Source organism: Bombus pyrosoma, linkage group LG4, assembly GCF_014825855.1.
Source record: "Bombus pyrosoma isolate SC7728 linkage group LG4, ASM1482585v1, whole genome shotgun sequence".
Classification (NCBI taxonomy): domain Eukaryota; kingdom Metazoa; phylum Arthropoda; class Insecta; order Hymenoptera; family Apidae; genus Bombus; species Bombus pyrosoma.
This window is the reverse complement of record NC_057773.1, coordinates 5,039,083-5,066,463: the sequence shown is the minus strand read 5'-3', so window position 1 is coordinate 5,066,463 and position 27,381 is coordinate 5,039,083. Positions and strand designations below refer to the sequence as shown.

Below are 27,381 nucleotides of genomic sequence, written 5' to 3'. Positions count from 1 at the left end.
AAAAGAAAAATATACCTCGATTAATTATTCGTATTTACTGTATTATCATCGCGACAACTTCAATTTATTTAACCACTGAATCGAGGACGTGCACATACTATAGCGCATTGTAGTGCATAACAGTTTGTATGAATCTTTTTAACAATTTCTAACAATAGATATTTTATAAAAAAGACTCGGTTTTGTTTGTAACGAAGATTGCTATATATACAAAAAATGGTCCATTTCACTTCATCAATAAATATGTTTGTACATAAGTTTATCAGCCATACCGCGAAAGATGTCAGTCATTTTTCGCTTACTGACAAATACGAGGCTTGCATGCTACGCGTGTGATTATTTATCACCTCGTGTAAACGCATATTTCTATTGCATTTATGTTTGTTTTCCTAGAAGCCCAAAGAAATTGGGCATTTTAGAAGTCACGTAAGACTCCATGAAAATTACAAACAAGTAGACACTACAGGTTTGTCACCAAATCGCATGCACAGAGTACATAGTAACTATTCCAATTTACATTCTGTTATCTGCTTTATGCATATGTACAATTATTGTAGTATCAATGATTCTTAAAATCCCTGATTTCGTACCAGCAATCATCGAAGAGATGTACTCGCTAAGAACGTATTTAATAACTTCTGATTCGAACTTAAAACTCTAACAGGGTGGAAGAATGCGTGACAAGTAGATCAATTTATGTTGCTTATATCTATCTACAATATTCTGCTTCGGCAGCACGAGCTCCTAAAAATTCTTAACGACCACATCTTATGAAATACACGTGTTCCTATGTAAAAGTATAATCACATATGGAAAAAGTATAATTGTATATGGAATATGTTCAGTTTAAATACATACGTTTGAATACTATAGTTTCTTCAACTATTAAAAATGTATACGTACTCTTTGTATGAAAGTTATTTCATTCTGTGATGAATTAAACGATGCATTCAAAGAAATAGATTACACAAAATTTGGAAAGTTTTCTTCGACAATAAAACCTTCATACAAGAGTTTATTCATATTTCTAACAATTACAGGTATGGTAACGTGCGTACATTTAAACTGGACATACTGTTATAGCTCTTCGGTCCTTATTCATTATACAATAACTCTATTGGTTCTTTTCTATGCAAAGTTCTTAAGACGTAATTATCGAATTGACTACATCACCTAACAATTGTCCATTCTCTGCTCAACTCTTTCACATCTTGAAACTTATTTAATACATAAATACACGTTGTACGTTTATAATTGAGCAATTTCTTAGTCCTCCGAACAATCACTGCGCGGGTTCGTTATAAATGATCATTATTTCTTCATATCACTATACGAACTCAAGATGCACCGAATCTGCGTTCTCGATGTACTTGTGTTTTTCGTTCTCGAAAAAGTTCACCAAGTGCTTGATGAATTTCTCGTGATATTCCTCGACTTGCTCTCTCGTTGGCTCTTCTATCTTTGGTAACTCCATCGGACTACCGACTGAGAAAAAAAATTAATTAGCATTAAAGAAGCTTGGAATTTCACCTATGAGAAAATAAATATTTTCAAACACCAAAGTCTCTTCCGTAAAATTATATTTCTCGAAAGATTATAGTATTATAGAGCAAGATATTTCTCAGCTTTGAACACATACCAACGACGGTAATTGGCTTTCGTCGAGGGATAAGACCGAAAGTGTACTGGAAGAATCCTCGACCAACCAGTAGAATTGGCGCTATACCGATTTTCTTACGAATGTATTCCTGTAGTCTCTTCATGTACGAGCCATCTGGCCAGGTCAATTGATCGAAAATGTCCGTTTCTCCGAACGAACAGACAGGAACCAGAGGGTTTCTGAAACATACGAATTCCATGAGTTTCAACGATATTGTTATTGCAATACCGTGGTTAACCCTCAAACGCTCAGTCGATTGTTGAGTCATAGTGCTTATCATTGTACCGCGGATTTCTATGCGTTTAGAGAGAATTTGAAGTTGCAAAAATGTGCAGCGTTGCACAATGTACAAAAATATACAAAATACCAAAAATACAACATACAGTGGATGAAATAAATTTCTATGTAGTTGTTTGATTAGATTTATAAGAATAGGAATTTGCATAAAAATCGGCAGTTTAACGATCATAAAATTGGAATCGCGATGCACAATTGTACAGTGGATTTTATTGAATCTTTATCGTAGTCTTTTGCTTTATGCGATAAAGTTCTTTAATGACATTTATCACGCGAACCATAGAATATAAAGTAAAATTATCTATTTTAATCCACAGATGTCAACCGAGGGTTAATTTCATTGTGAATTAGCGATTCGTTCCATCGAGATTCAATTAATTTATGCATACTGATAAAAATGTTAATAAGTTAAAGGTTAAAGGTGAGTATACTTTATGCAGGGGGAATCACGTTTGCGTAGGGTTTCAACATTCAAAGAAACAAGGTTTCTATTGTTTCGTGTTCTCATGAGCTTATGATTCGAACCAACGAAAACAATGATAATTCTAACCCATTTTTCAGCGCGAGCTTTACGAAGCCTTTCCTCCTTTTTATTAGGATGCGATAAGTGCCCGGCTTACATTCGAATGCTTCTGCCGCTCCACCGACGATCAGAACTGTCGCCTTTCCGGTATATGGTGGCGAAGGTCTCGTTGATAGTTGTTGTGTCAAGATTTCTGAACTGCTTCCAAGAGCGCCTGCATTTTAATAAAACCATAGTAAATCATTGGTGGCGAAGTATAAAATTATAAAAATATAAAATTACAGAAGCCGGATAAATTCAAAAAGAAATCTGCTACATTTCGTGGAATGACGATTTAAGAAATATTTCTGGAGATAAAGAAAGAATATCGGTGCTATATATTATTGCTTGCTACAGTGATTTAATACTTTGTTATTTAACAAATAACAGAAATTATCCGGCAATAGCATATGTATATATTAATATTTGTATACTAGGTACATTATAAAAACAGTCTCAAACATTTCAATTATGAAGTATCATTTATCCTACGTCTTTTTGTTACATGAGATATGTAACTGCACCAGCTATTTACATATGATGATCAAATAAAAAGTAATAAATGATACGTACAGTTGGCGCGACAATACTCGCGGAAAAGCGGCGCTTTAAAGTGTTGGTTCAGTACGACGACTCTAAATTCGAGACCCGGGAAAAGTTCCCTACAGCCGATGATGTCTGTTCCGAATGCGCCATAAATTCCTGACGATAGAACCCCATGCGGAAAAGAACAGAATAAATACAACTTGTTCGGATCCAAATCAGCAGTTTTCACTAATTTTATAGGAAAGTAGTTACAGAAGTATCGGCTCCACGCGCAGCTTCTAATCCACCGCAGGAATTTTTGCCTGTGGTACAGAAATCCAACTCGTTAAGTCACATCTCCGCCGATGATCATATAAATAAACGGATTAAATATTTAAATGAAATTTTCGCTGCATACAGTTCGCTCGTATATAACAGTATATATTATGGATAAAACTTATTAACATGAATCTCCATTATAAACGACGTTTTATCTAATCAAAGAATTAAAATGCTAATCAATCCATATAACTGAATCGAATCGATTTTCTGTATGACTCTTATTCAACGTGCGTATCAAGTCGAGTTTCACTCCTTATTTACTCGTTTATGTAACGAGAAAGTATATTATCGATTTGTTATCTAAATCAAATTTATCAAATGATAAGATTTTAATATAAATTTTTCTAGAAGACGTCGCAGACATGTGATGGTATTTTTAGCCAACTCAAATTCTTTTTTGGTTCTTTCTACATGTTCATCGACAAGCTTTGCAGTAATGTAACTCTTAACAAATTATTATATTACACTCTCTTCCGTATTTATTCTTTTACTTCTACGTTTAAAAATGTAGCTCCTTTTGTTCACTTTGTAACATAGGGCTGATACTTGCAAATAAAATAAATAAATAAATAAATGAATAAATGTTTCGAACTTACCGTATTTTGCCTACATCGAACTTATTCCAATCGTAATACATCCACACGAAGTAAAGCAATATGAAGCAGCGCATGGTTTGGGTGAAGAAAAGAAAATAAACGGTGAGAATATATCCCGCGAAGTTTCCAAATGCGAAAATTAGGATCCAAAGCGCGGCTGCGAGCGTTTCTAATCTTCGATTTAATGGAACATTTAACGGTGCGAATTTCACTCCCAGAATCTCCATCGTTTTTCTCTCAGTTCCACCTCTTATTACAGCAGCATCAATTCAACGATACTCCTTTGGGCCCGCTAATAATAAACCAATTCGTAATATCGTTATTATAAATCGTCATATCAACTTATTATCAAATTGTACAACAAATACGAGCTAAGTGATTGGAAACGAAAGAATTGGAGATGAAAACAAGTAAAAACGAAGGATGATTAAAAATTTGAAAGAGGGTCGTGTTCGTAAAATTAATTGAAACGATTACATGTATGTATATCTAAATGATAAAATAACTAAACGGATCATTATCGCCAACGAATGGTCAAAAGTCCGAAGTAAGCGAAATGGGGCATTAAATTCTACATTTCATCATTGCTGTTATTAATAACAGAATATTTAATTCGGATAAGCTGTGTCTAAATATCAAGGATAACCAAAAAACCTGTTCATTTTAAAACACTTAATGAAATGCAATGTGATGGACATAATCGAGCATAAGTAATATTTACATAATGTTCCGGCATAGAGTCGTATTTAAAAAGTCTTTGATCTCGAGTTCCTGTGGCAAGCTAGCATCGTCATCAAATTTTACGCCCGAAACCATTCTCCTCCGGCTGGTTCGTAGCCGACGTGAAAATTCTAACGATACTCAAACAAGTAAACTTCACGCTAGACACGAGAAAAATTACGGGGATATGTGCCCTGGTCGCGATAACCGTTCATTATTCGCATGCCCTTCGAGCAATGCAATTGGATTATTTATAAAAGCTACGTACGGGAAAAGAAATAGAATCGACTCGTTGGAGTGGAGTAAGCGTGTCTCCTTCCATTGTTTCGAAGTAGGTCGATTCTATAGTGTGAATGATTTATACAACTCAAACAAATCTTTTGTTTCACTGAAGCTAAATAAGAATGTTCAGGAGGGGTGGAAGTGGGGGGAGATAAATGATATAGGGAACCTATTTCTTTTTTATAATTTCAATCTTTTCGTAAGTGCAACGATGTAAATATAAAATGAATTATCAAGTTATTTGGAATATTCTGCAAAAACAAAAATATGGGAAATAGAGGCTATTGATTGTCTAAAGCCGATTAGTTCAAAAAATAATTCGACTTTAGTTTTGTTAATGTTAGCTTATGAAAGTTAAGGAGTATAGAAACAAAAGAGACTTCCTACGGTTGCGCGAATCGTTCGCTATAATTAGAGCATCATTTTTTACTTTATAAATGTTCTGATTACTTTATAGAACGTGAAAGCAATTGAAGTTCATTTAAAATTTGGATTGCGAGGAATCGAGCATAAGATCGATTATAATAATACCGATTACAAAATGTGAGATAATAATTAATTTTCAATGGCAAATATAAATGATAGGGAATCCTTCGCATAATTTTAACTAATTAATCACATTCAGAAGTAAAACTATCTTATTGTATCTCGAAGCACCATATTAAAATACAGCTAATTAATTCTTATTCTCATAAGTTGTTTCTCTATCTCATTATAAAATCGACATAATCATTTATAGCACTGCGTATTAAATTACGCATTTATTACAATGTAATGACATATGTTATAATGTAGTCACTATCATACTTTCAGTACTCTCGTTTTTTTGTCAATTAGAATATTTTCCTTGACGAAGTCAGTTAAGGAACGAAGTTCGTCAGAATTAATTAAGTCCAAAGGATATACAATACATAGTCACGAGCAGTTAAATAATGCTAATCGAAAAATAATTTTGCTTCTCTATAAAGAAGGTGATATATGAGCTGTTCAGAAGCTGCACAGTTCAATTTTATAATTTACAAGGTCAGAAAGTGACGATATTATAAATGTTAATCTTTAAAATTCACGTTGGAGTCTCGGTACTCAGCTTCCATGATTTACATATTTTCTGACAAGTTCTCGTTAGTAACTACGTTCCTGGGCAATGGAATTGGAAAATAGACAAGAATAGAATCAATCAGTTTGGTTTCGTGACTTCTCAGAGACTCATACGCGTTTTCTTCCGGAAATCATTATACCGATACGAAAGAATCTACATAATATATGAAAACTTTTTCCTTTAGAGCACGTGAAATTGCCATGATCAGATTACATTCAATCTTTGATCGATCTTAACATATTAATGTTCATCGACTAAGGGTCGTTAATTATCAATTTCCACTTCAACGTTGATGGCAATTGCCGTCGCTTAAAAATCATATTTCATCTAATTATGATCACCTGACGATTCATCACTGATGATGATATAACTGAATTAGTTTTCTCAATACCGTGAATAGTCGTATAGTAATGAGCAGCATTGAACAGTTTGAACCAGCGTCTAACTCCGTTGTATTGAGAGCAAAATGCGTGACCTGTTTGTAAGATGAATGGATTAGAGCAGCGATTCGTAACCTTTTCTTTGTCGCGGATCCTCTTTAAATAATCCCAGCACTTAACTCAAAATAGAAATCCTTAATATGCCAAAGTATGTAACTATATTTAAAACGCTCATCGACTGTCCATTAACAACTTTCAAATTTGGAGATGAGAAGCTCATTATAAATAATTGCAGGAATGGAATATAACCAAGACAAAAGCGCAAAGAGTCTTAGAATTGCCGACGTCGAAGCTGCGACGCGACGCTTCAGTTCCTAGCAGGGACGACTCTATGCGTGTGTGCGAGTAGATCGTGCGGTCAACGAAAAAACGGAAGACATCTTCCTTCGATTGACGTGTGAGAAGAACATACGTGTTTAACGTGTTAACTATGTATAACTTTCTGTTTTGTTATATTATTTTCAAATCTTCTCTGCGCATTTCTTACATTTCCTACATAAGTAAATACAAATGCTAAATATTATTTATTCGGATGATACGAAACGTTGGGTGTCTAAGGATTTCGTGGAATTGAGAATCACTGAATTACAGAATAGCAAGAATTATATAAGAATACATTGTTATAGACCTTTGTTTATTTCTTTCTCACATACGATTAGATTATAAAACGATGATCATTGAAAATGATTCGATAAGGTTTCTTTTTTTACTGTCGTGATGTTGCGACAAATATGTAATTTCTAGCCATCGAAAACTAATTTTCTTAGACCATTTCGCCATATTTTTTATAAATATCCGTCTCATCTTAGAGTTTCTATATCTTTAGATCGGTGCTATTATAATAATCTTCGGATGATCAATTCAAGAGATAAAAGTTCCTACTTAAAACACCAATACTTTTGTTTACGCGCTCGGGTATCTTGTCAGAAATTAAATGGAACCAGAGCAATGGTTTCCCAAATATTTTCATGCCACTCGTATATTCGATCAAACGTCAACATTTACTCGTGCAGTCGTTACTCGTCTGAAATTCAAATAGAGATTAAATTTCAGGGATTGTTGGATTGTTGTTGATATTTATTGGTTCGAAAAAAAATTTGAAGAACTCATTACTCAGACTCGCTTCCTACTTCTTAAAGAATGATCAACATGTTCACAACTTGTCTAGAGTCCAGTTGATTGACTGTACGATTCATCGAACAAAGAATAGAGCTAGAAGATAATGAAGAATATATCGAATAGAGAATGGAATTGTACAAAAGGAAGTGGAGGTATTTACCATCATAATCACTGAGTCATGTATCTAAGAAATTAACAAGATTTCTTCAGCTATTTTGTCTCAAAAGTTTCCTGAATATTAAAATACATATAAATGCGTGGAAACACAACTAGTTTTTAACGAGGTGTATTGGTATCGCTGGATGATTGTTAGTTGATTGTTAGACATATATTAGATATTTCACAACAGTAGATAGTTCCTAAATTGTTAAATTCGAAGAAATTGTCAAGTATTTGTCCATGTGTAGATTAAGAGACATACAGAAAGCGAAGCAATTAAACTGTATAATTACACGAAGAAAGTACGTTAGAAATCATATTTTTTTAAATGACATAAATTCGCATCAACGATATGAACGTAGTATAAGATGGTGAATTAAATTTTCCGGAAAGAACAACTTTAAGAGCGAGAAATTTTATTTACAGATATTCTTTGTTTTGACAAGTGGGTGCAGAGAATTTTATAGAATTCTCGTGCAGTAATTTTCTTGATGCTCAACTATCCTTTATACCTATCCACACGGCAATGAGGAAGTAATCAGAATCATTAACAAACGACGGCGTGAAATCTCCAACAAATGACACGACCTAGTCTCATGCTAGCTCGTTTGAAAAGTTGCTGCACTTATCAAAAACACTTCTGTCGACGTTAAAATTAATCAAAAGCATCCACTGTTCGTCTTAAATTTTCCTCCGCTAATTAACTTCAGAACATTATCACCATTCTTTGATACAATCAGAATATATTACATTACAAAAGTCTCGTAGTTCATCATTCATGCCCACTTATATACTTCACATACTTAAAAGAATCATTGATACTTGTACAAGTAAAAGTACATTGTAAAAGTATATTGATACTTAAAAGTATCAACTTCAGATTCCAACTTTTCTGCAATAACTATCGTCATTCACTAAAATAAGAGTAATATATATTCGTCAAGTATAAAACTAGCCATTGAATTTTTGACTACTCATAAATCAAACATCTCGCGTACGACACGCTCATTGGAAATGTAGAAAATTCATCAATCATCCTCTCAAGATCCGCACGACGATAGGAAACCGTGAATGACACCGGTTACTCAAAAGATTCTATTATAAGTTTCCAGACCCTTATGACAACATACACCGATGTATTTGGATATTTAGAAGCATCCTGATTCTACTCTACTAAACTTCAAAATCACTCACAGTTTTTTTTAAATAAAAAGCTCTGTATCGATCACTCGCGCTCTGTGTCAATCGTATCTTTTCTGAACCTTTTCGCTATTGAAACAGAAAAAAATCAATAAATCTGAAAGAAGACGTAAAATCCTCCGTCTCACTGAATCACAAAAATAGACAGCCAAAAGACGTACGTGAGTGTCGTTTCCTACTAAGATCTAGCAGTGACCGCCAAATAGCCTGTTTCTATTTGCGGAGCCGGAGATTTCCTGTATTGGCACAGTCTTGTCGCACTCTGATTTCGTTTGACAGTGTTCGTTTTGTGTCGAAACTTTCACAACGGAAGCACAGTTAAGATGAGCTGAGCAGGACGAACGCAAGAAGGTGAATGCACGCGACGAAATGCTCGGCTCGACGTCACGCTGTTCACTGGCTGAGCGTCGCGAGTGTAAACGCACGCCCCTCGGTAGCCACGCAGGCATCCTGGCAGTGGAATCAATGACGAGAAAGGAGAAGGGTCTGTCGTTCTTTCTCTCTAGGAACGCGCTATTGAGAGTTGATGCTGTCTCGTCTGATGCAGTTTGGTACGGACCTTCTCTGGATCGATAATCCGTGGGTCTAGCTGAGGGGACGACTGGACGGTGCAGGTAGGTAGGAAAGGTGAATAATGGGCGTCTACAACAAACTATGGAGGGAAGAGTTAGGAGAAGAATTTCAACAATTACTAAATTTAGCTTTCATATTTATGATAAGTGGGCCAAGGAAGGCCATTATGTATTTGTGAGAAATTTTCAATGGTAGAGTGCACATAATGTTTATATACATGATAGATAAAAATGCAAGAAGTGTTAAAAGTGTAATACTTATGATGATAATTTGTAGGTGAAGCAATTTCCTGCAAGATGTGAACATCTATGCCGTGGGTGAATTTTTCGAAAAAGAAATACAAAGTTGTCGTTCAATGTTATACTCCAATGTTCCAAAGGTATTCTAAATTAAAGCACTAATTTCCAACTTGTGCAGCATAAATATCTTCAGCGATAAGATAATCGTACTCATTATCTTTCCCTTCTTTCTCCTTTTGCACCTCCACTGAAAAAGATAAACTGCTCGTCACGTGATCCGTAAGTAAATAAAACAGTTCTTCTGTTGAAACAATACGTTTATTGCTCGATCTATAAAAAAACAGACGAAAGGGCAAGGTGTGCACCTGTTACAGGCCGTGCATCGGCACCGAGAGAAAAATATACCTCGATTAATTAGAATCTATTACCATCGCGACAACAATTACAATTAGTTTAACCGGTATATCGTAATGCGTACGACGTATACACACAATAATGCACGTGTAGTTTCCGAAGCTTCCGATCTTGTTTCTTACCGGGTTGATCTTCGTTTCTTGTAAAAAACTTTCGCCTAAAAAACATAAAGTTTGTGTTTTCATTCTCCTTCGTCGACGATATTTCATTCTCCGAAAGGAAGAACAACAGCCAAGTAGAAATTCGCATGAAATTGCATGTAAATCGATTGACATTATAATTTATCTTCTTTTCTTCTTTGTTTTTTTTTTCAGGAAAGAATACATCGGTTAAACGATTGACAATCTTAATATATATTTTCCCTCATATAAAATTCACCTTTAATAACGCTGACTGCGTTCAACGATTAATTTTATAATTACGGTTTAATTAGACAAATTTGCGATTATTGAAACGCAGTTAACAATGAATTTCAGCACAATTGATAGAACAATATCTCTTCTAAGTTATCTCGATGATCCACGTGGCGATCTTATCGTAGACTTTTTGATTCTGTGAAAAAACCAGATTGAAAACTTAAAAAGCATTCTTTTTTTTTTATTATTCGCGTGACTCTTTCAAGAAAATATCATTTTGAGCCCATTTCCTTTTTTAACAATTTTATAACAGATTTTTAATCAAGAACCCTAGTTTCCTTTTTAACGAAGGTTCCTATGCATATATAGAAAAAATTCTCCATTTCATACTTTCAACGTGTATTTTTAGACAGGAATCAATCAGTTACTATCTTTTTAATTTACTCTGAGCTTCATTTGGTTAATGAATCACAATCGAGTGTGTTCGATCGCGAAACGAGCCATCGATCACAATGCTTTATGGTTGTGCATAACCAGAAAAGTTCGGAAAGTAAACGTGAATCTCGGGATTCTAAGGTGTACAGCAGCACCGATCGAAAACGCCTATCGCCACACATAGTTTTACAAGCTCTTCTCGTTCGGTCTGACCGTTTCCATTTCGCAGCCCTTAAAAGCGAGGGAACAGCGGCTTCGACTTAGTTTCTTTATTTTTTTCTTTTTTTCTTTTTTCCAAGCCGTAGATTATCTTCTAAGCGTAAAGCCTAATGCTCGGATGTCTCTTTTAAAGTCCTATTACAGTCGATCAAAGAAGCAAAAATCTATAATTCAATGTTCATTTGTATTCTCGTCTTTTCTTTTCAAGAAATTTTTTTAAAAGAAATTCTTGAGGATCGTGATCGAGATTTCAAGGTCATTTCCGATTATAATTTTTCTAGCACCCATTCTAGGTAGAAAGTTTAAATGTTCACTACAGTAGTTTACGCACATCGTCTGCAAATAATCTTTGGTATTAAAATCCACTTAAATTACTGAATTAAGTGTGCACCAAGGTGTAAAGTTAATATGTTCCAATATTTCCATTGGTTTAGTTTCTAATCGTACTTGACCTCGATATTTGACTAGATTAGGACTTTAAAGAGCTTCGGATAGAATCTCAGACTCCGCTAAGCACGCAGTAATTGCATATTGTCACGAATCTTCGCCTTATCTACGACATCAACGTACGAATCAACTCTCTGCTTCAACATGTTTACATGGCCGTAACAAGAGCAACGTCTGATCGTCCAAACCGTACTCAACAATCGATAAGTATCTCTCTTTTTCAAAAACAACAAATGGTAACGAGGATGTTTGGACGACACGTTGCGCGACGCTTGGCTACTTACTATAAACGATTGTCAGGGACGGACAGTGAGTTTGTTCAACGCAAATCGTCGAAAAGAATCGTCACGTGACACGGTCTATCGACCAAACGAATGACTTAAGATTTCATGTCACGCTCAAGTCCACTCGTGTCCCGTGTACGCAATTTTTAAACCGAAAGAAGTCGGAACAGAGACACGGACCGAATATCATGGAAACGTACGTTTGTCGTAGAAATTATTGTGAAAACTTCAGGAATTATATTTCGAGAATATAAGATATGGACTCTTTAATGACCGTAACAAGTATCTTATGTTTTATAGATAAAAAAAAAAACAAGTTGGGTGAAGGCTTATGAAGTATTTAAATCAATCATAAAAGTGGTCTACAAAGCAGTCAAATCCTTGCAGAATGTTCGTGGAAGATTTTAGAAAGAGCTGATTACATGATACGGTTCCTTGAAGCGAAATTATTTATAGAAGAGTATCAAGACGTTCAGAGAAGTTACGTCAGTAGCATGTTGTGCATGCTGTACAGGAAATTCATATATGCAGATCTATCAAAATGTTTTTACCAACGCAAATGAATCATGATATGCTTGTAATATAATACTTAATGATATAAGAAATAGAAAAAAATTCAAGTACGTGTCTCTTGTTCGATAACATCGAAATAATAAGCTTGGATAATGTGAAAAGAGTTTTTGAAAACACCATTTTCGTCGCAGAATAACGAGCAAGTAAATTGATCTTTTATTGGGATGAAAGAATACTCTCATTCCACGTTTGTTTCAATGAAACTCTATTCTAACGCTATTCTAACGTCAACGAACATCACCAACACAATAAAAAGTAATAAAAAGATATCTCAACGATCAAGCATCCTTGAACTATATTTGGAGTTAATAATAATAAAATTATAACATATACACACATCTCTGACTCGGAGGTACGGTCAATTATAACCCATTATTCTTAGTTCGTTCATTCACTACGAGCCAATAATTGTTCCTTTTTTTGAGGGGATTGCTGAATGATTCTGATTCGACTAAACCCTTAGGAGAGTGAAACGGCGCGAGAAAAATGGGCTAATCGACGTGGTCTACGAACGCGATATCTTCAATATTTTGTTTCGCCACTTTGAGCTCCTAAAAATGCTTAACAACGAGTATAACGATCCTGACTCACGAAATATATACATATGTGTATAAAGTACATCCGATTTATATATATATATATACACGCTATTAATTTTTTAACTGTTAAAAAATGTGAACAAATTTTTTAGATGAAAGTTATTCGATTTAACGTAGAACACTGAATAAAATTTGAAACATTCGGAAGATGATTCAAGTTTCAAATTGAATTTCCCCCATCAAATCAACTTTCATATGAAAAATTTGTTTATAGATTTTAATAATTAGATGTAAAATAGTGTATTTATATTTGAACTGAACACGCTATACATATGTATATAGGTCGCGAGAAAGCTTTTAGAGTTTATTGCTTCATCTAATCTAGAATTGAACCGCGAGTACGACCTCGGCGCTCAGCCATTGAATTTTTCTGGCATTCTCATTCACGTCGAATATGAATCGATTAGGCGTCATTGGGGTTCGTTTCATTTCATTAGAAGATTACAATATGGAAATGAACGATCTTAAGACGACACTAAATTGACCCATCGTGGACAAACCCGAAGTACGTACTGAACGAGCACTTAACGTTAATCAGTCCTACACGTTGGATTAAACGATCCACGCTAAAGAACTGAAGCCGTAGCGCCACGGGAGGAACCTGCCGTTCTTTACATCCTGTCAGCTGAGAAGTTGCAACGTTATATACCATTCTCTTCATTATTTTCTTTTTCTAGATATATCGAAAATACCGCGTGCCAGCGGCCCGCGACTCATTCACCAACGACGTGACATAATAAAATACGATGTACAATAATTGAATAGACACTTTTTGCTGTACAACGACGGATAAGAAAATAACAAAAAAGCGATCGACAGTTTTCATATTAAGCCGTCATTTAATTCTACGGTTCGTCGTCGACGCCCTTTTCCTCATATATCCACCAACAACGCTCCTTTTCTGATTCTAAAACCGTACAATAGCTACCTATTTATAAGAACAACAAGATCCCACGTTCCATCGTAACAACGACGACGAGAATACTGATTATTGGTGTTTTGGCAGCCGATATCCGCGCAGCACGCGAATAGCAATTTCCTGATTCTCCTACTCCCTCGATCTTCGATTTCATTGATTTCTTGGTGTTTCTCGAGTGTTAGTTTTTTCGATATAGTCCAGCATCGGTCAATGTATGGCCAAACGTTCTTCACAGGAAACCTAAAGAGCCGGAAGAAATCTCTTTTCCTCTAGCAAAGAGCATGCGACTCGTAGCGAGAAACAGATAGATGGGCAGTGGTTTCTTGATTCTTCAGCGACCAATCGGGAAATAACAGTCGCGCGAAGCACCGACCATTCTTTATCTTCCAAAGTCTTCGACGTTTCTCGTCCATCACCAGGCACTTTTGCCGCTTTTGAGGAACCGACTGTCTCTGATCGATCAGCAACTCGCCTCCTTTGGCAGATTTCCTTAGAACGTGATCGTGCCGAACTGGTGGAAGCGATATACGGTGGTCGGTACACGAGGGAACACGCGCGTGTCATTACGGACACCATACTATCGAGCGGAACGGTCGATCCGACAGCTTCGTTCTGTCCAGTGCTTCGCTGGTTGGGAGGCCGGGTCGGAGAGTTACGTGGACGTCGAGGGTGACGACGAGATTGGATCCGGCTGGTAGTACCTCATGCCGTTTATCTGCAATATTTCATATTTCTTGGTGTAATTGGGAATTATCTTCTTAATATGTATTTTTTCATAGAAAAAAATTGCGGTCCATGGTGATCTTTAATTGTAACGTCTGTTCTTTTAACATTGTGAGTATCAAAAATAATTCAAAGAATTTTGTTAATATTTTTGTTATTCTAACACATCTTCTTTCACATCTAAATCTTTCAATCTTGTAAAGTTTGAAGAAATTGATATATTTTTAGCACTATGATAAACTATTCTTTTTTTCTTAATTATGACATTTTTTTATATCCATGATATATGTACTGAACTTCTAGAAATGTCTACTATTTTAATACATTTTTCTATTATTTTACTACTTTATACAATACGCCGTTTATTTTTACTTTATTCAGAATCTAGTTTTTAGAACTTTGCGTATCTCCTTGTTAATACCATAAAAGGAACTCTAAAGAGACCGTACCGTCATGTCGTATTCCGTGATATACGCAGGAATCTCCAATTGCTCGGGAGACATCACGTCATAAAGATACTCTACTCCAGGTAAATTGTGAACCTTCTGTTTGATGGCTGGAGCCATGAACGTCGTGAACCACCACGTCACCATCTGCAATAGATAACAATGAAATTACTGCATTTACATTCGCAAGTTTGATATTATCACATTTTCACACTTGTTTAAATCAACGAGATATTTCAGTTCAACGATTAAACTATATTAGAACAATCTATACACTATCATTATTCTTAAATTGACAAGGAGAAAGAAAAACGGAGAGGTCCAATTATTTTCCTCCGCTTCATCGACATCGTCGTTTGCCTTATTTGGCGGTTACTTTGAGAACATTTTGTCTCGCTAACAATGCAAGATCCAGTTCACAAGATACTGGCTGGTCTCGCGGAGGGTCAAGGATGTGTTTGCATGAATTTGCAAATCGCAAGCGCGAAAACGCGTTTGTTAAATGGCTGCCGGAAAACCAGGAAGTTCGATACGATCGTGTGATTAACATGGAACACAAATGTGGGAAATACAATAATAGAAGACGTTATTACGCCTTAAAACTTGGACTTTATCGACACTCCTTATCGATTCTTATTCAAATTTATTGTGCTGAATTATGATAGTGTTTCTGATTGTGTAAAAATTTTCCACTAAAATTGATACATCGATACACATCAGTAGGAAAAATTGATACATTTTTGAGTAGTTCATTGGTTTTGTGTTTACCTTAGTCCAGAAAGTCGGGTGGATAATGTAGAAGTGTTTTAGGTTCTTCTTATACCTGCAATAGAAACATTTTAATATTAATGTGTATATATATATATATATATATATATTTAACGTATATAATTCATTGACATGCATTTGATTAAAAATGTTGACAGATATATAACACGTTTAATACATTTTTCATTTGGAATAGAAAATTTTCCTTTACAAGAACTAGTTTTGCCGATAGAAATCCTTGTCAACATTGCATCACTTCTGTTTATCTAATACGTCAATTTATTTTTCATGATCATAACGTTGAATTTTGCATAAAATTACGTATCATTTAAATTAGTGCTATATATGACTAATTGTTACGAACAGTATATAACACGATGAAATGATAAATAAGTGTCCCTGAAGTAGGTATATTTTAAAATTTAATTTTTGAAGCAAAGTTTTATTTCAGAAAATGGAATGGGCTGTTGTATTCTATACATATTAGTATTATATTATACATATTTACGTATTCAAAGGTTTTCTAAAAATTGATTGCATGAATTAATCTTGATAAAATAACTTTAGTATTATATATTTAATGGTTTTAATGACATATACCATATGTCAAATTAAAATTATCTTTCGAAATAAACGTTAATTAATCCACGTCTTCTTAAATTTAATTTTAAAGGTTTGATCTTAGCTTAGTTCATCGAAAACCACGATATTTATTCTCGAAAAATGACGACTATTTAATACTGATTTGAGAAGAAGCAAGCTTATTTGCAATGAAAATATAATTATTAAAAAGATAAAGTTACAAGAAAAGAGACTCACTTGTAAGGAAGCACGTTGTACACTTCGCGCAACCAGTGTAAACTGGGATAGTTGTTGCTAGTTGTTAACGTATGGAAATAAGCGATAACATAGTCGCCTTTAACAATTGGATCCAACAATTGTATCAGGTATAGAAGTGCCTGAAACAAAAATAAGAAACTCTTCGTTAGTAAATTTTTAACAAAATTTTGAACTGCCGAATTATTTACACGTTAGATTAACCTTATAAATTATCTTTTAATTTCCACGAACTTTTCTCTGAATAGAGTCATGTGTATTACATACTAGCAAAAGCTTAATGAAATTTATGACACAACGTAGCTTAAGCAAAGCGAGTTGCGCAATTGGAACCAGTCATATCTCCTTCTCGTATGTATATAGAAAAATTGTAACTTAAGAATACAAGTGACAAATGTGGTAGTGCAAACCTGTATTATGGTAATACAAGGCATTATAATTTTTGCAGCAAAAACCCTTATTCATAATTCTCTGCTTGAAAAAGATTCTAAATTCAGGTCCCAAAAAAATAATAATACAATAAAAATTACTTGTTTTTTCCTCATATCTTTTTATGCCACTATTTTTATTAACAGGTCTTTAAATAAAAACTACCCCTCGAAAGAAATAATTAATTCATGTTGTCTATTCTCTAAAATTCTCATTAATTTTCAACCCTCGACTTTAATTTAATAAACTTGAACACTCCTATGCGTACGTTACAATTCTCCAAAATGATATATATCATCTAACAATATAAATCATTTAGTTCATAAAAAATTCTTCAAGATCAAGACAAAAGTTACATTCGATGATAGCACATAAACTACATTTCATAGTTTAATCTACAATCTATTCCTAAAGAAATATTTCCAAAAGATGTTAGTTTGTGTATTGCATAACATCTTTTGTTTTATATTATTTTATTAAATTATATGTGATCCATTTTGTTTTATTAAAAAAAAATGTTGTGCATCCATTATTTCCTTATAAAACGAAACAAACTTTTGCGACAACCTAATATATTCTTTTCGCAGAAAACCTTTATAAATGTCCAAATCAGCCACTGTATAGAGTTCTGTGCGAAGGTTCGACGAGTGCTTTGCTCTTTTCGGTGGCAAGGCCTCTGACCTGATTTCCACGACCCCTGTGACTGGGGCGAGGAACCGGAGTACTAATTCGAGTTGTTGCGGTGCGATCGATTAAAACGTGATAACGAGTGCGCTTCGCCGGGATCAAAGACTCCCGTTTGCGAGCATCTTGTGTACCTTGTGACGTTTGATCGATCTCATGGCGCAGTTCAACGAGAGTAATTTCGATTTTCGGAACCAAACGGAAGGACGTGTGTTTCATTAGTGGAAACGCGAATAAATTTACCGAGAGACTGCTGCTTCGATGAGTCGGGTTGCTATTGTAAATAGATCAGATGGTGTTCGTCTGGCGAAATGGTAAAACGGAGATGCCTCTGATGTGAGAGAATTTTTGGAGAATAATTATCGATGATGGACGATGAAATAGAGGTAATTCTGATTTTATTTACAGAATTTATTTTGACAAGTTAAATGACAACGTGCGTGTTACTCGAAACATTTTGGAATTTCATTAACATTTTAACGAGACACGACTAGCCTGAGTATATTTAAAATTAATCCGAGAATGTACGTACAAATTACAACATAAGATATTTATTGCAAGTGTAGATTTCGCAAAAATCAGTTATCGATTGTATCAGTAATCTACGATATTTAGTGAGATCATCCTTATCATTAATTTCTGTTAAATCGCTATTCACGTTGTATATTAATCTTTTATGAAGTATATATTCGCAATAAACTTCTATCATACATTATCGGATTGCTTTCAAGTTTTACCAATATACTCTGAGAGCTTCAATTTTATGGCACATCGGAGTAACTGCTAAAAATTATAGACATTGATTAAAAAAAAAGACACTAAATTATCATGCTATGAATGTCGATAAAGTACTATGTTATGAAGCATAATTGAAAGATAAGCTTACCTAAGCAGAAACTTCTACATGTACGTATAAATTCTATGTAACGCGCAGAAATGCAAAACCACATTAAACACACTTAATTACATTTTTGTGTTTTTGCAAAAATGATTATTTTAATAGACGTTATCTAAATTGTAAATTTATTTCACAAAACTAGCACAGATACCTACGTGCGTAGGTTCTGGCTGCAGTTAGATCAATTTATGACCCTACTTAACGCTTTACTCTATGACGTCATTCATATCGTTTCCACCAAGTATTACACACATATACGAAAAGTTTACGGTTGAGAAAGGGAGGAAGAGAAAGTCGGTCGTTTCCTCCCGTCAGATATCGTTCCAACTGGAATGGGTGGTAGTGTCGGCTTCGAAGATTCGCCAACCCTCTGATATGTTTCTTCCCTTTCGTTCCTCGACGTCGTCGTCGGTGACGTCAAAAGGTCTGCGCGGGTCAAACGTGTATTTTAATCCGATATTACGGCCGACGTCGTACACATGTGGGTCGAGCGATATTGTGATATTAAATTCTGCGTTCTGGTAAATTGGCACGGTTCAAGGAAGAGATAGGCAATCTAATGTAGATTCCTTTTATAGATTGCTTGTTTCAAAGATTTACTTTTATTTCGATTGGTCGAAGGTGTGATGACTGTATGTATTTTTAAGATTTTTTTCATTTCACGATATATTTTGTACTCTTTTTTTTTTTCAATCGATGAGATTCGAGAAAGGGATGGAAGATAGGTTTAAAATGCGAAATGAAGCAAAGATTCAATGTTCAATAAGGAAGATGCATAAATGATCATCGGTATGGGTGTTTTAATATCTATTTACCTGCTGTTGAAATATAAATTGAAAACATCAGCTTCTCATATCGCAGATATTTCTTAAGACTCAATTTGCGTCAAGAGTTTGATCCTAAGCAAATTGAAACGTCACGAGGCGTCGTATTTTATACGTAATCTTCTCACAAATAAAAAAAAAGGTAAATTGTATACATTTTTACGTTCGTCAGAATGGATTTGTAGATTCGTTTTGATTAAACAATTTTTGCTGATTTCCATAAATATTTTCCCTGCCCCTTTCACTCCGCAGAAACGTCCGTTAAGAGACGAAAAGTTCGCAACGAAAGAATCTTTTCAAGTATCGCGTATGAAAAACAGAATTTCACGAATGAAAGAAATTATTGCGCTTCGTGGATTCTAGATTTTAACCAAAATTAATCTATTCAACGTTTAAATTCATCTTCATCACTTTTTCTACGTGCACGAGAGATTACGAGCTAAACAAGAAAATCGGAAACGAGATATTAGCGAGTTGAGGCTCGATCGATATTCTTAGAGTTTGGTTTAATTATCTTTGTAAATACCGAGCTTGATATAATTAAATAGTTGAATAATCGTGAACCGTCGACTCCAGTCGCTCGTTAATATTAATTAAAGCGTCGTTTATATTTGACTTTATGTGTAATAACATGCATTATAATTTACGTCAGAATGTGCAAGAAGTGTTACAGTTTGTCACTCAAGAAGAAAATATGTTAGAACAAAAGAAGATAGGAAATTTTGTTCCAGATAATCGAACGTAGAAGTTCGCAAGGAGTTTTGAACGATATAAATGTATTCAATCGAGGTCGAGTTTACTTGCACTGCATTGTCAGCATGAGATCTGTTGGGTTGGCAATTAAGTGATTGCGGATTTTGTCAATACCATCTAATGACAAAATCCGCAATGACATATAACTCGAGTTCTCTGCTAAATATATGGAAATTACGCGTATGTTCGTGGACGAAGCTGGTATCGTCAAAAGAATGGACGTTCGTTAATCGAAATCGGAAGGTACAGGCGGAAAGAGTAAAGCGTGGCCTTTGTATATTCTTGGAATATTCGAAGTGTTCTTGCACGATGACTCATCGTGATTTTGCTTTGAAAAAATGCGAATATCGCCAACCTCGTGATTCGACGTATCGCGTATGATGACGCAATGACCGTGTTCGGTCTCGGAAGTGTACCTGTGCCTGTCGCGTCGAATTGGAAAATTGAGAAATCATTGAATCATCCGGCTTTAGTATCAAATTGCTTATTTCATCGATCAAAGGTGTACGAAAGCGTTGAGGTATAAAGATTAGAAAACTTGGGGATAGAGAAGTTGAAAAATATGAAATTTGAAATTTGTGGAAAATTCGACAATTGAAAATTCAGAAATGTATAGACAGGGAAATTTGAAAAAATACGACGAGCCTGAAATTCGGAGATTCAAAAATTTGGAGATCCACGAATCGGAATATGCAAAAATTCAGATAAATTCAGAAAATTTAAAAATTTAAAAAATCCAGAAACATTCCATTTTAAAATCAGTTTCCTTTTTATATTGAACGATAACTAAAGTGTAAGATCCTTTCTAAGATATAAGATATAAGATGATTAGAACAAAAGTACTAAAAAATTCCCTCAACATGAATCTTCAATAACGCCAACAAAAGAACAAAACAAAATGGAATATCCAACACCTACTCAACTACGAAAGGTTCAATAACTCCTGTATCAAAGATGGGATATTAATAAATATAGGCTACGATATTTTATGTAATCAAAGAAGAAGGTATTCTGAAATATCGATGATTTAACGATGGCATAAAATTAAGCCCTGCGACGAGCTTTAAGAGAGCTATCTGTATCACGACCCTGAAATCTTATTATCTCGGCAACACGTTTAATTAGCGTACACCGGTTGAACGTTTCGACTCTCTCTTTCTCTGTGCTTCTCGATTATGTACAACATTCGAAAAAGTCTAAGTAGAACGAGAAACAATTTTTGGAGAACTTCTTCTTCGACGTATTTATCATACATAGTGTGTGTGTATATATAACCATAGACTAAGATTATTTTTGGCAGCAGCCTTCTACGACGCTGTTGTAATTTTTGTCCTGTTTCGTTTCAAGGCGGCCGACAGTAAAATTAGTCGCACGTTGAGGAAATAAATAATAAGTATAGAGCCGTTTAGTATTCCTTGTGTTTCGTATCCCCAAAGAGTCCTTTGTCTACGCGGAATTGTGTATCGTGGAAATGGAAAATTTGCATATAATTCTGAGTATCGCTTAGTGTCCCAATAAAATTAATACGATCATGCTTGAAATTGCATTATTTGATTAGTGGAAACTTTCCTTAGGTTTTGAATTTCTGTAAGGACGATCGTTAATAAAATTAATACGATCGTGCTTGAAATTGCATTATTTGATTAGTGGAAATTTTCCTTAGGTTTTGAATTTCTGTAAGAACGATCGTTGTACTCGAATTTCAATTTACCAACTACAACAAACAATGAAGGTCGATTGTTGACGTCAGCTACAACTCTATGAAGTCTGAGACGCATAATGTCATTTGAAAAAACTGAAGGTGATCTTGATTTTTTATTGAAAACACTTTTCTCCTATATGCTACATAGCCTACAACTTGACGGACACGAATCGATCGGGTCTTGTAAACGTAATAACGTTTTTAAGTTTGCAGAGGCATAAACAAACATACATACATATGTTAAGGCTAAACACAATGGCCTGTTCGTAGCATAGTGGGTTAATATAATTTAGTAAACTACGTATTCAAATTGCAGCTGTGATTGTATCAAAGGATGAATTAGAAACGGCACAATTGTAAATTATTCATTTCGTTAATAATAACAATATTCATGCACCAATAATGTTTGATTATATCATGTATAATGGTCATATGATGATGTGTACGATTTAAATTTAGCGACTTATTTTCGCGAAAATTGTTGATACAATATGTCTCATATAAACACCTACATAATTCTTTGTGAATTTTCCTCTTAACGATTTGTAAGACAAACGTGAAAAATCTCAGAAGAATAACAATATACGATTAAAACTTCTATTACTATAATTTGAATAAAATTATGATCAATAAATATATCTAACACTAATAGGCAATTTTTATATAAATTTATTAAAAACGTTGAAACATCTAACCTGATCTCTAACGTAATTTCATTTGATGAAAATTTAATTGCTTATTAATGATGTAATTTTTTATTCATCCTTCTCAACCCGTTCCACATATATAATGGTTTCTCGTAAATTCAACTAATTATATCATAAAATGATTTATTCCTATTCTTTTTCCATAATATAAAACTCTATTTCCAAGCAGTATAATATAGAGCTAATATATAAATATAGAGCAGCTTTCAAATTCTAAATTCGAGCAATAATCACAAAGCAAATTAAGTGAAATTTGATGTAAATTCTTTCCGCATGCTTTCCGTTATCCACTGAAACTCAGCTATTTCAATTTCCAAAGTGACAAGATTAAACAATATATTATTCTCTCAACGCGTTTTGAAGGAAAGTAAAGAAACAGATCAGTTCTAGAAAAAGAAGGCGAACGACTGGCTGGGAAATCAAATTTTCCGCAGAAAATATCGTGGATAGGTTGTCGATACCTTAAACGTCAGGGCTGTAAGGATATTGAATAGACCGGGTGATCGTAACGACGTGGAAGCCAGGCGAGAGCATATCCTTTCGTCGTAATTTTTCACGAGCCGATAAATGTGTGACCTGAAAATGCTCTCGCGAGGTCAGGGGGAGAATGATCGAGTGCGTCCTTGAATCTCGGACAGCGACCTACATCGGAGCAGGAGGGACCGGAGCCGCGACTTCTTTTGCCTTGTCCTTTCGACAGCATCCTATATTTTTTTTTTATTGCCAGATCTGTCACCCTGGGGATGGAACGTTACTGCGTCCTCAATCCTCGCGCAATTTCCTTCAAGACCATGTACGTTTATTCCATGTCAGTTGGCGTTCCATTGCGTATAATTTCGACGATTCACGGTCGCTTACATAGTTTCATGAATCTTGGAAAATCGGGAAGAATGAATTATCGTTGATACGAATTTTACATTAATGAATGAGTGAGAGAAAGGTGGAAGAAAAATTACTGAAAAGAAGGGTAAGAAAAGGAATGAAAAGTAGAAGGACAGGGAAGAAAAGAGTGAAGGAAAATAACGAGAAAAAGAAAGACGGGGTAAATCGAAGGAACGTTAGACGAGCAATATCGAACACTGAGCCGTGAAACAGGCCAAACTTCTATTAGCTATTCAATCCTCTCAATTGTACGATCATACTTATTCACCCGTATATCGATCTATATAATTCAAGTGTAAATGAATTTGACATTAAGTTACAACTGCAAGCAGATTACTTGAACGACCGTTGCCACCTAACAACAAATACCTGATTCCTAGTACACTCGGCAAAATCCACTAGAAACACAACTGCAAACCTCTTCTTACCATTTCAATTCATTAAAACCATCTCTAACTTCGATTACCTCGATATATTACGAATAGAAAGGAACAAAAGAACAGAGAAAAGAAATGACATTAGAAGAAAACAGAGATTTTTGTTAACGCAAAAAAAGGTGGACAGAGGCTCGTTAGCATGGCAATTCGTTCGGTCCATCGATTACGATCGACGTCAGTCGTGAGCCATGGGAAAAATGAGTTGATCGGCGCGTGATCGGGGCGAGGTCGTGCAGATGTTTCCGTTTCGATCGGCCGCCGGTTATTTTCGGCATTGTCGACTTTTCCTCAAAGGAAATAACGCTACGCACCACGCAGAAGAGGGTCACGTGTAGGGACCAGAACAAAGTTTTTCCCAGGGCGGATCCGCCGGCACGACGTTGCAGAGGAGCTGGTGCGCCCTCGGCTTGGGAGTTGTTCCGTGGTCGGTCTATTTCTGGACGTGTAAATATCGATTCGCCTGGCGGTACTGCGCTCGTCGCCACTCCACTGGGATGAGGACAGAGCCGAGAGGACGAGAGCAACGAGCAAAGATGATATTGATACACGCAGGAGTAATGAGATCCTCGCGAGTGCGACTGACGTGATGCTTCGAGGACGTATTGTGTATCGAATCAATGGAAAGTTGTACTCGACAGAGGTAGAACGCGTCTTTCGTATTTCCTTGGTTGGGATAGATGACAGCTTGGAAGAGATAGCGAGGTGAAATGCGAAAATGATAGCAAATTATGGTAGTTTGTTTGAGGTAATCTGGAAGAGTTGACTAATGTCGAGATTGACTGTCGCGTTTTTCTTGGAAGTTTCTCTAGAGATAAAAACTTTGTTTTTCTCTAGATTTGATATTATAGAAAATTAGAAGTTTGTCTAAGCATGCGGAAACAGTTGTGTGGAATAAGGTAAGAGAAATGCGGAAGAGATTTGTTTAGATTATTTTATATGAAAGACATAAAGCTTTTTTTCTTGAGCTGAAGTAGAATAGGCTTTTAAATTTCACGAAAAGTATAGGTACGAGTCGCTTAGAAGTCACGCTGATTCATTTCACAAATTAAAACGCGTAGAGCTATTAAAAACTATTGATTTAAAAACTAATTATTCTTGTTAATTCCCTTTAAAATTTACAATTCTTTATACTACCTTCTTATGATAAATAAATTTATGAAAACGAGGTTCCGTCTCCTGAGACGTACTAATTATGTACCTTAACAAGGTAAAATCGATACTTTTGTACATAGCGTAATTGATCAGTTTGATTTTTAAAAGGCTCGTATATATATCAGAAAAATCTGTAATTTGATTATTCACATAATTAATTATACAACAACTGACACAATTTCTACTACGAAACATCTATGCACGTATTGGAAGATTTCACGAACGGAAGTTGAACTTTCGCATATCACGTTCAACTTTGAATCTCGCCAGTCTGGCTATTGAGAGGCAGCGTCAGTGATGCAAGATGATTCACTTAAAGGGCTGTCCGTTCAACATGTTAACCTATGGTCAAAGCTATCAAACGACGATCGTATCAGTGACACGTCGCGTCGCGAAGGATTTGGTAGAATCATCGAATAAGCGTCGTTCTGAATAAACATTCGATCTGGCCAATGAATAATTCTAAATCGTTTCCGGTCCTTGCTATTGTCGCGTCTCCCTGCTGAATAAACAATTTGCTAATTCCTTCCACCAACGTTCGCTCCACGTTTTATCATATATTGTTCACTATTTTTCGAAGAGAACCTTCTAAAATTAAATTCAAAGAAACGAACGTCCTTTTCGAACGATTTCCAACTCCGTTTGAATATTTATAAACGTCTTCTCGTTAATTCTCGATGCCGATATTCGATGAAATACCGCCACCGTATCTCGTATACGCCGACACTTTCATTTATTGTGAATCATAATAAATCATTTAAATCCCTAAAAAAGAAGGTTCTTATAAAAAATTACGAATACGCTACGCGTAAATACATAAATCGCCGCGTTATCGTTGTCATCACATTGTCTGTGTGAATCTCATTTTGATTACTATATATGTATACGTTACAATCCAAAAAATTGAAAAATCTGTCTGTGTGTAATTAGGAAAATATAACCGGACTTCTATTTCACCTACTAAATGTTATACTTCGGGTATATTTGTATAGTATCTCTGTAATATATTTGACTTACGTATATTTGTATAATGTGAAATTTTAAACTTCCCATATATACATAAACATCGAAAATCCATTAATGACATTCTAGCATGTTGTGGATCCTATGTTCCACTACTAGAAAGTATAATAATCTACGAAATCGAAAAGATTCTGTCGGTAGTGGTTTTTATTACGAATACCCCTCAATTTCCTTTTAATGTCGAGATATGTTAAACGAATCGATCTGCTTGTAAAGAACCGCAAAACACGCTAGGCCCATAATAAAAGAGGCGAGGTTAGCCCCCTGCAGCGCAATGTATTGATTTCAAGCTCTCACCAAGCTTTCCTCTCGCGACTATGTTTCATTACGCGTTCTTTTCTACGTTTTTGAATCACGAGACGATCACTGCCTGTTCACGTGTTCATGGTACGTTCGTGGATGGTTAAGAATAGGGCCGGATCAAAGGTGAAAATTTTAAACGCCGATTGCACGTAAACTAGGGTTGATTGTTCTTCGGAGAAATCTACTCGATTTATTCAGCAGTGTTTGCGCGTTACGATCAACGATTGTAGTGCTTTTAATAACTATAGCATACCTTTGTTTACGATTCCTTGAGAGATTTAATGCGTTGGAAAATACACAAAGCGTATTTTTGTACAGAGATCGTCGTAATTTGCGAAACTTCGGAGAAACTACGTTTTTTTAGTTCACCGAAGGATAAAAAATATATTTTTGGAGTGTTTGATTGTAGAAATATGATAATAAATTAGCAACCTCGTAAAGTTCGAACAATATTCAATGCTCGTACTGAAAAAAATAAAATAACAAGTTCGATACAAAACACTGCAGAGTGTTTGTATTATATCGACGTACTGCAACGAAAAACACATTGTCTCGTACGAGTAGAATGCTGGAACATTCGCACGAGTATGTTTGGAGCATGAACGTAATCTTTTAGGGTGTTTGTGAGTAAACACTATCTGCGATTTCCTGCATTTTGTATCTTTACGACGGAATGGTGCTAATCTCACGAGCAGACATGCTAATTCAAAATATCATACAATTATATGCACGGTAAAGCTAGAATTTGTTATCT

General features: G+C 35.1%; 2 protein-coding genes and 1 long non-coding RNA gene across 5 annotated transcripts in view; 1 reads left to right on the top strand and 2 right to left on the bottom strand.

Annotated features, from left to right (window-relative positions):
• Positions 1-20: 20 nt before the first annotated feature.
• On the bottom strand, positions 21-9,522 carry LOC122566565 (2-acylglycerol O-acyltransferase 2-A-like). 2 transcript variants are annotated; one of them, XM_043724018.1, is made up of 7 exons: positions 9,163-9,522; positions 8,996-9,070; positions 3,983-4,274; positions 3,093-3,367; positions 2,508-2,694; positions 1,640-1,839; positions 21-1,485 (listed from the first exon to the last, which is right to left on the bottom strand). In XM_043724018.1, exons 3-7 carry the CDS (start codon positions 4,207-4,209, stop codon positions 1,328-1,330), a joined length of 1,047 nt encoding a protein of 348 aa, XP_043579953.1. In that variant the 5' UTR covers positions 4,210-4,274; positions 8,996-9,070; positions 9,163-9,522; the 3' UTR covers positions 21-1,327. The 2 variants fall into 2 exon arrangements, with proteins under 2 accessions (XP_043579953.1, XP_043579952.1); XM_043724017.1 differs by lacking the exon at positions 8,996-9,070 and having other exon boundaries at positions 9,163-9,520.
• On the top strand, positions 9,474-9,997 carry LOC122566570. Its single transcript, XR_006316552.1, has 2 exons — positions 9,474-9,615; positions 9,851-9,997. It is a non-coding gene; the product is annotated as an uncharacterized LOC122566570 (long non-coding RNA).
• A 115-nt stretch (positions 9,998-10,112) lies between these two features.
• LOC122566562 (protein GDAP2 homolog) overlaps positions 10,113-27,381 on the bottom strand; it is a 68,607-nt gene continuing 51,338 nt past the window's right edge. For both annotated transcript variants that reach the window (XM_043724008.1, XM_043724009.1), the window contains exons 9-12: positions 16,816-16,955; positions 15,997-16,051; positions 15,232-15,375; positions 10,113-14,774 (exon numbers count right to left, since the gene is read on the bottom strand). In XM_043724008.1, the coding sequence (XP_043579943.1) occupies positions 14,712-14,774; positions 15,232-15,375; positions 15,997-16,051; positions 16,816-16,955 (402 nt within the window). In that variant the 3' untranslated portion in view covers positions 10,113-14,711. The remainder of the gene's footprint in view (positions 14,775-15,231; positions 15,376-15,996; positions 16,052-16,815; positions 16,956-27,381) is intronic.

Bases quoted from the DNA above. Each gene is read 5' to 3' on its own strand.
- LOC122566565 (XM_043724018.1), bottom strand. From the start codon at position 4,209: ATGGAGATTCTGGGAGTGAAATTCGCACCGTTAAATGTTCCATTAAAT. The intron at 3,368-3,982 runs GTAAGTTCGAAA...TCTGTACCACAG, and splicing joins TTCGATGTAGGCAAAATACG to GCAAAAATTCCTGCGGTGGA. The intron at 2,695-3,092 runs GTACGTATCATT...ATTAAAATGCAG, and splicing joins CGAGTATTGTCGCGCCAACT to GCGCTCTTGGAAGCAGTTCA.